The sequence below is a fragment of the Electrophorus electricus genome, chromosome 2 (assembly GCF_013358815.1).
Source record: "Electrophorus electricus isolate fEleEle1 chromosome 2, fEleEle1.pri, whole genome shotgun sequence".
In the NCBI taxonomy this organism is placed as follows: Eukaryota; Metazoa; Chordata; class Actinopteri; order Gymnotiformes; family Gymnotidae; genus Electrophorus; species Electrophorus electricus.
Window position 1 is genome coordinate 23,223,201 of NC_049536.1, and position 8,627 is coordinate 23,231,827.

The following is an 8,627-nucleotide window of genomic DNA, read 5'->3' on the forward strand; positions in this document are numbered from 1 at the left end:
AAGAATTAAGATCATTAAAAAAAACACCAGAGACTGAATCGCGAAAGGCTAATTATTTCCCTATACGAAATTATTAAATGTATTTCTTTTTTTCCTTTTGACCTGTTTCCTATCGCTGGCTATGGTTTGCTGACGTCTTATGTGCGCGACGAGTTTGCGCACTCGGATCACCGGCTAACGTTGAGGGGCCATGGCCGATAAAGCGCAGATACAAGAAGCCATTAAAGCTCAAGGAGAGGTTGTCAGGAGACTTAAAGCCGAAAAGGCCAGCAAAGACCAGGTCAGTGGGAATGGAACTTCAATCACATTTTCACGATTTTCCGAGCGCAGCAGTGTGTAACCACCTGACGTGGTTAGTGCGTGATGCTTGCTAGCTGGCTTGGCTAGCTAGCGGACGCTCGTGTCCGCGCGAGGCTGTGATCCCTGTGGACGTACTCTTTGATCTCGCCTCCTGTCCAACATAGTCACAGCATTTCGTGTATAAAGCCACAGGTTCTGAGCTAGTCCGCTAAACCAAGCTCCTGATGCAATGTCAGCACTTCAGGGTTTGCTGTGAGGAGCTAACGGATGGTCTCCAGTACACCAGTAGGATACACCAGTACACGCGGTGTGGGGTTGCCGCCCAGTGCTGCTGGTGATCTCTCGCGCACTGTTTGTTCTCAGTTTTAATGTGTGAAAGGCAAAGCGCCGTTTCGCAGCTAGCAGCTATTTGAACGTAGCCGACAGATAAAAATGCTACAAACACGTCTGTCACACTTTCATTGTTGTTATTTTTTTATTTGTTATTATTTGTTGTACGGCATTGCATTCACGTTTTATTGGATTTTTTTAAATTTGAGTGAGTATGGTAAGTGTGTGTGTGTGTGTGTGTGTGAGTGAAAGAGACAGAGATGATTGTAATAATGTTGTATATGCTGTGAGTGTATATGCTGTGTCTAGTTGATTTTGACACCTTCCTTCCATGTTTTGCTTCCTTGTTGCCATGATGCCTCACTTGTGGCCCCTCCCCCCTAGTGATAACGTCGCTGACCACTTTTCTCCTGTTCTTCCTGCTTGTTGCCACGGATACCTTTCACGATGCCTATCCTCCTCATCTGCTGACTACTTGACACTTTGAACTCTTGGAATACTGCCTCACACTCCGTGGAACGGAATCGGACCTCTCCTGAATGTGCTGACTTTGGTGGGCTGCCCTGATCTGTGTGTGTGTGTGGGCCTGCATCAAAATGGCCCCTGTGGCGATGGCCTATGGGCGTGTCTGTGTGGGACTGCTGCTTGGACGTGCTGCCCCTTGTCTCCGCGCTCTGCGTGTCCTCTCTGGAATGACTGTGTCTCAGGTATGAGCCTCCAGGTGTCACACACCTGTCATGCGCTCAGCAGCCCTAGGACTCTTACACATGTTGGCCTTCTTAACAGTCACATTAGTTTTCTTCTTCGTAAAGCTGTCTTAGATATTTCTGAAGTTTTTTATGTGGTTAGAAACACAGTCAGGATAAGTGTGTAAATGCAGTAAAGGAGAGGATTTTGTTGTTCTAGTTTTATCTGACTGCTGTTCTCTGCTCATTCTGGTCTCTAAGCCATAATGGTTGCAAGTTTGTTATGGAGTTTTCATATCACCGCTATCTGGAAACTACAAACCACACACAGAACAGTGATGTGTAGTGTTCCCCATTATATAACCAGTACCAAACACGCAGAACAGTGATGTGTTTTATACTGTCATATAGTAGTACACATAGAGAACACATGTTTAGTGATTTGGGTAGCGTGGTGAACACTGTACTGATTGGTGATTTGGGGAGCATGGTGAACACTGTAGATGTGAACATGTAGTTTATGTTCAGCAAGAGAAGCAGCTCCATTGATTAAGCAAAGCTTCTTCACAGCTCACAAGTATTTTGTGTTTTCATGGCTTTTTACTATTTAGTGTTTTTCATAGTTTTTTTTTATGCACTGTCATGTTTTAAATCTCACAGATTGATGAGGAAGTGGCCAAACTGTTACAGCTGAAGGCTCAGCTCGGAGGGGAGGACGGCAAGCATGTGTTTGTTCTCAAAACAGCCAAGGTAGGGTCAAGGACAGTAAGGTGAGAGTGGGAGTGTGTGTGTGTGTGTGTGTGTGTGTGTGTGTGTTGTTCTTTATGACACGCGTTTAGGCATACTCGGGTTGTGATTGCTTTTATTTAGCTTACTTCTGCTGTGTGTGTGTGTGTGTGTGTGTGTAGGGGACCAGAGACTACAACCCCAAACAAATGGCCATCAGAGAAAAGGTCTTCAACACCATCATCGGCTGTTTTAAACGCCACGGTGCTGAAACCATCGACACTCCAGTCTTTGAGCTGAAGGTATTCCTGCCACCCTTCGCATCCCAGTGGGACGTGCTGTCGTGTTACTAACAGGATGTTCTAAATGATGCAGGAAACTCTGACAGGGAAGTATGGCGAAGATTCCAAACTCATCTACGACCTGAAGGACCAGGGAGGAGAGCTACTCTCTTTGAGATATGACCTCACAGTATCCTTTCCTGCTATTTAACCAGATTTAAGAGAGATTTCTTCTGATTTACTGAGCCGGTTTGTGTGTGTGTGTGTTTGTGTGTTGTTGGGGTCACCACAGCCATGTGTGTGTGTGTGTGTGTGCGCGCGCGCTGCTGGGTCAACACGTCTGTCTGTGTGTGTGTGTGTGTGTGTGTGTGTGTGTGTGTGTGTGTGTGTGTGTGTGTGTGTGTGTGTGTGTGTGTGTGTGTGTGTGTGTGTCCTGCCGCGTCACCACGGCTGTGTGTGTTTTCTTCCTTACCTTCTCTGCGTCCAGGTTCCCTTTGCTCGCTATTTAGCCATGAACAAAATTACCAACATCAAACGCTACCACATTGCCAAAGTGTACCGCAGAGACAACCCCGCCATGACCCGGGGTCGCTACCGGGAGTTCTACCAATGTGTGAGTACCACTCCCACACGCTTCCTACGCACACTTTTTTCTATCTGTTATCCAAACCAGAGACCCAAATAGTTGTTCATTTCTGTGTTCACTAATTATTTGTTTTAAATGTAACACACAGTAACAAAAGGGTAGCTTACACTAAGACACACTAAGAATTCATGGGAACCAACAGCAAACATGTCTCGTCTCGCCGAGGTCACTGAACACCTAGGCAGAGAGAACAACACTATAACCTGTGTGTGGGGTTGAATGGCTCTACCTACAACCCTCTCTTCCTGCTGTAGGATTTTGACATTGCAGGTCAGTACGACCCAATGATCCCAGACGCTGAGTGTTTGAAGATCGTCTATGAGATCCTGAGCGAACTGGACCTTGGTGACTTTCGCATTAAGGTTAGTAGCCACACGCAGCTTTAAAGATACGTCCAACAGATACCAGCAGCTTAAAGATGCTATCTGGAGACCTGAGGATCAAAGAGTCTGGGTCTTGTTGCTGTGGTGTTACAGGTGAACGACAGACGTATCCTGGATGGAATGTTTGCGATGTGCGGCGTTCCGGATGAGAAGTTTCGTACCATCTGCTCGACCGTAGACAAACTGGACAAGGTGAGGGTGCTGACTGCCACTTGTCCACTTAGGAAATCAAAAGTCAGGTGATAATTTGCTTGAACATGCTAAAATATCTACAATGTCTTTTAATTTTAAACTGATTTTAGTGTTATAATTTTTGTTACACAATTGAAAATATAACGTAAAGTTCCTCTGTTCGCTTTATAATGTACGTTTGATCCAAAGTTTGGCCTCCTCTGACGCTATGAAGGAGAGTTGTATGTTGATCTTATGCTGCTGTGTTAGAAGCTGATACACTAATGATGTTATGGGTGTGACCTCTCAAACACACTTGATACTGTTCATTTGCTAATTAAAAAGCATTACACTTGTTTCAGCTCATTTGCATATTTAAAAAGCCCTTTATGAATTGGACTGTTATAGGAGGAAAACCTTGAATCGCAAATTGTTTTTAGGTAAAAAGCACCAACGTGTAGTTGCATTTACAAGCAAGTAAATTTTGTGTGTGTGTGTGTGTGTGTGTGTGTGTGTGTGTGTATTGGACTCTAACCTGCTGCATTGGCTAGGATGTATTCTATGAGTAAATGACAGCACTTTTGTAAGTCGGTTTGGTTAAGAGCATCTGCTAAATGCCGTAAATGTAAATGCGTGTGTGCATGCGTGTGCCATAGGCGTCCTGGGAAGATGTCAAGAATGAGATGGTAAAGGAGAAGGGCTTGTCCGAGGGCGTGGCTGATCAGATCGGCGAGTACGTTAGCATGCAGGGTGAGTGGCTCAGACAGAAGAGAGGGAAGGATTACACAATCACAGCCAATCAGACTTTTACAGTTGTTGACCAACCGCCTGGTTAAGGTGTGCTAGGTGCTGGTTCGAAACTAAATTGTGGACCAGCTGGTGATCCGTGTGGGTGTGTTCCCTGCTCTGATATACCTGGGCTGGACCTCAAAGCTTTAAACGAAAAACCCGCACACATCCATATACCATCCTTCTGCATTCTACAAAATAAAAACAATAATATAAAACATTTATTGTGTTTACGAATTGAGACTACCTTGTTCACTCTGTCATTTCCATGCGACTTCATTTGTTGATGACATGCAAGCAAGCAAAGTTTATTATTGTAGCGCTTTTTACAGCAGCTGCGATCCACAAGCAGCTTTCCAAAGAGTATGGGTCCGAATCCCAGTAGAGTAAAGCTGGTCCAGCTCTGTAGTGCCTCTAATGGGTTGGGCCGTGTAGTGAGGGACCCGAGGCTCCGCCTTCAAGGCTGTACGAATCTGTTATTTGTTTTGTGCAGAGTGCAGAGGCGTTTATCCTATGGGCGTTATGTTACAACATATTTGGTGTTGCTCTGTTGGTCTTCTAAGCCAGCAGGGCATCTCTGCGCATCTAAACACCCATCGGTGTTCATGGTCTTCTACCTCCTCCAAGTCTTTGTAGTTCTTGCCTGTCACCCAAAAATGTGCACATGCTCTGCTGTGACCCTTGACCCTTTAACCCCTGTGTTCTGCAGGTGGGATGGACCTGGCGGAGAGGCTGTTACAGGACCCTAAACTTTCCCAAAGCAAGCAGGCCTGTGCCGGCCTCGCCGACATGAAACAGCTTTTCAGCTACCTGCAGCTCTTCCAGGTCACAGACAAGGTGAGTGTGCAGGCCAGGGTTTGGCAGGGTCACTAGGTCAGGCATGCAGACGCGGTCTGATAACAGCCTGGGACCAGGGCTGTGAGCGAAAACCAGTTTCCAACATGGTTAAATTAATTCACTGTGTGAAACAAGCATAGTAGGACCTAGTTTAGATCAAACAAATCATTTTTTGTGCTTACAAATTATCGGCCATATGCAGTAGGTATTCACTGAATGTGAACTTATTTGGTAGCAGGAACATATTGAGCTCAAGAATTCTGCCCTTGTCTTGTACCATTCAGTTGATTTCACAGTGAACTCCTCGTGTTGGATGTTGGTAATTAGCAAGTCCCAGCAGCTTGGACAACATTTAGGGAAGGATTTTTAATTTTTAAACTTTGAACTACCCAGGTCTGTATTTTTGAATACATTATAAGGGATTCAAGACCATCCATATTCAATTACCTCTCTTCTGTTTTTTTTTTTCTCTCTCTCTCTCTCTTTTAAATAAGAGCCACTATAAAATGTATTAAACAACTCTTCCTAAAACTGTAATCTTTCTTAAAAATGTATGAAAGCCTGTAGGGGGTCACTTGTCGTTTATGCAAATTATAATTATGCAAATGACATAATTTAGCATGATGCAAATTACCTAAAGAAATTACTATTGCCTTTTGTTTACTGCTAACCACTGCTAGCATTTGTGGTGCATATGCATTTAGGCTCCAAGGGTTTTAATCTGACATTCTGAAACTTCCTTTTTGCATGTAGCACGTTCTACTGCTGACATGCTCTTACACACACACACACTCACTCACTATCACTCGCTGTCTGTCTCTCTCTAGGTGTTGTTTGACCTAAGTCTGGCACGGGGTTTGGATTACTACACGGGTGTGATCTACGAGGCCGTTCTCTCTCAGATGATTCAGGCGCCTGTGGTTGCCGAGCAGAATGGGGCCTTGCCTGGCGATGAGGCGAGTGTGAGCGTGGGCAGTGTAGCAGGAGGCGGGCGCTACGACGGCCTGGTGGGCATGTTTGACCCCAAGGGCAAGAAGGTGCCCTGCGTGGGCGTCAGTATCGGCATCGAAAGGATCTTCTCCATAATGGAACAGAAAGCAGAGGTAAGTCCCTGGAAAATTGAGGAAAACAATAAAGTCTGATGGGGGCGATAGAGAGCATGAGGCTAAAGACACACACACACATTTACAGCATTTAGCTGACACTTTTATCCAAAGAGACTTAAAATTCTGACTGAACACAACTTGAGTAACTGAGGGTTAAGGGTCTTGCTCAGGGACCCAGCAATGGTGGGACTTGAACTGGCAACCTTCTGATTACTAGGCCAATACCTTAACTACTGAGACATCACTGCTACCACATGTCCTACAAGAGGGTTAAAACATGCTGTATTTATGACTGATCTAATCTATTAGGAAATGTCTCAGATTTTCAGATGTTCAAGCTGCTCCGGTAAGACTCCAGAGAAGTTGTGCTTTCAGTGGCATTCTGTCATTGATGCAAAACAAGGTTTGATTTTTCAACGCTCTGTTGTGAAGTTATGGGTTATCACTTGTCTCTCTAGTTGTTGGCAGAGAAAGTGCGCACGACAGAAACACAAGTTCTGGTAGCCTCAGCACAGAAGAACCTGTTGGAAGAGAGACTCAAACTAACTACTGAGTTGTGGAATGCTGGAATTAAGGTGTGTGTGTGTGTGTGATTACAAGTTTGGCTGTTTTACCATATTTAAAATCAGCCAAGTCTACCTTGTTTTTATCACTATATATTTAACCTGAGCAGCCCTACATCACTATTGCTCTGTTTCATGCCAACACCAGGGCATTGTGTATTTTTATTTGTGCTCTGTATAGTCACCCCACACTGAATAGTACTGTATTTACTCATACTGTCTGTATGGTGACCCCATGCTGAAGAGTAGTTTACCGTACTGTCTATCTGGTGATCCTGGGCGTAAACAGTCATGTACTTAGCCATGCTTTGTGTGGTGACCCCAGGCTGAGGTGTTGTATAAGAAGAACCCTAAGCTTCTGACACAGCTGCAGCACTGTGAGGAGACTGGCATCCCCCTGGTGGCCATTCTGGGGGAGCAGGAGCTCAAAGACGGAGTTGTCAAACTGCGCAAAGTGGCCAGCAGAGAAGAGGTACAACTACAGCCCAGCTCCAGGAGCCCTGGTCACACGAACCTTGGGCAAAAATATTACTATACAATATTAGAATATTACACTTAGTTATGCACCATCTAATGAAGCATCTTGACAGTATAACATTATTGGCAGGGTTTGGGAGGGTTACTTTAAAAATGTATCCTTTTACAGATTACTTATTACCCTTTAAATACTTATCTGTAACCTAATGCAAAGCATTATATTAAAGAAAGTTATTTGTTATTTTTGGGTTACTTTTTAACCCCTTTAACTGCCAATGCGGTTTTGACCTTTGGTCTACAGTGCCCTACAGTATGGCCAACACCTTCCTAACTTGTCATCTGGCGTGATTTAAAAAAACAAACTCTTGTCTGCATTTCTTACATTATATTCGGTGATAAACAAGGCTACCTGCTTCCAGTAAACACCCTCTACTAAAGTACCGACATATGTAAGATTAATATAAATTTGCTAGTCATTCTTTGGCTGTGGAAAATACCACTTCCCAAAAATAGTCTTCATGCTTTAGATGGTCTTAGTCAAGTTTAACAGTCATAAAGTCCCAGCGCTGCAGGGTCAAGGGTCGCAAACCATGTCTTAACCTCATCTGTGTTCACCCTCTACAGGTCGACGTACCCAGGGAAGAACTAGTTGAAGAGCTCAAGAGAAGGACCTCTAAGTTGCCATAGATCTGTTTATCCCTCTTTACTAAATATTGTCAGCACACCTGACACTCAGACGTTCTCATCACCATATGTAAGGAGTTATAGCAATTGTTCTGCTCTCAGTATACTGCTTGCCTGTATGAAAATAAACTGGAGTAAGCGTGAAATGTGCCGTTCTTTTTCTAGTAGCCTGTGCCAACAGATGCGTTGATGGCTTTTGTAAGCACTGTGGTCCTCCCGTGTCGAGTTTGAGTATATATAATTAACTTACTAAAGTTGTGGTTAAAACCTGTTCACAAATTACGCATAGCTGTCCTTCATTAGACAGTTTCAGCTAGAGTCTGTTTTGCCGGAGTCAACTGCTTTTAAATGGATTAGAGAATGTCGTGTTCCTACCCTGAGACTAAATTTTAATATCTGCAGGAAGAGGGAGAAAATGTATCCAACAACTTTTTTTTTTTTTAATGTGCAACACAGTCAAAATTGTGAACTCGGCTACATGCAAAAACAAACAAAAAGCAGGTACAAACTGGAAACTACAAAACAACTTAAAACATTATAAAACTTCATAAGATAAAACCTAGGCTAATATGAGAATTCAAACAACAAACCAAGCTTATGCAAACTGAGAAGTAACAGCAGTAACCACATGCATGGGAGTCATGACCT

The 8,627-nt window shown here is 43.9% G+C and overlaps 1 protein-coding gene across 2 annotated transcripts; it reads left to right on the forward strand.

Moving 5' to 3' along the window:
* Nucleotides 1-150: 150 nt before the first annotated feature.
* On the forward strand, nt 151-8,125 carry hars (histidyl-tRNA synthetase). 2 transcript variants are annotated; one of them, XM_027017066.2, is made up of 14 exons: nt 192-280; nt 1,015-1,337; nt 1,977-2,066; nt 2,225-2,344; nt 2,418-2,513; nt 2,811-2,936; nt 3,224-3,331; nt 3,446-3,544; nt 4,180-4,273; nt 5,022-5,149; nt 5,977-6,252; nt 6,714-6,830; nt 7,144-7,290; nt 7,920-8,125. In XM_027017066.2, the coding sequence occupies exons 2-14, from the start codon at nt 1,227-1,229 to the stop codon at nt 7,980-7,982; spliced, it is 1,575 nt and encodes a 524-aa protein (XP_026872867.2). In that variant the 5' UTR covers nt 192-280; nt 1,015-1,226; the 3' UTR covers nt 7,983-8,125. The 2 variants fall into 2 exon arrangements, with proteins under 2 accessions (XP_026872868.2, XP_026872867.2); XM_027017067.2 differs by lacking the exon at nt 1,015-1,337 and having other exon boundaries at nt 151-280.
* The last annotated feature ends 502 nt before the right edge of the window (nt 8,126-8,627 follow it).

Coding starts and splice junctions, on each gene's coding strand:
- hars (XM_027017066.2), top strand. CDS start 1,227: ATGGCCCCTGTGGCGATGGCCTATGGGCGTGTCTGTGTGGGACTGCTG. Junction 1,338..1,976: donor CTGGAATGACTGTGTCTCAG/GTATGAGCCTCC, acceptor TAAATCTCACAG/ATTGATGAGGAAGTGGCCAA. Junction 2,067..2,224: donor TTGTTCTCAAAACAGCCAAG/GTAGGGTCAAGG, acceptor GTGTGTGTGTAG/GGGACCAGAGACTACAACCC.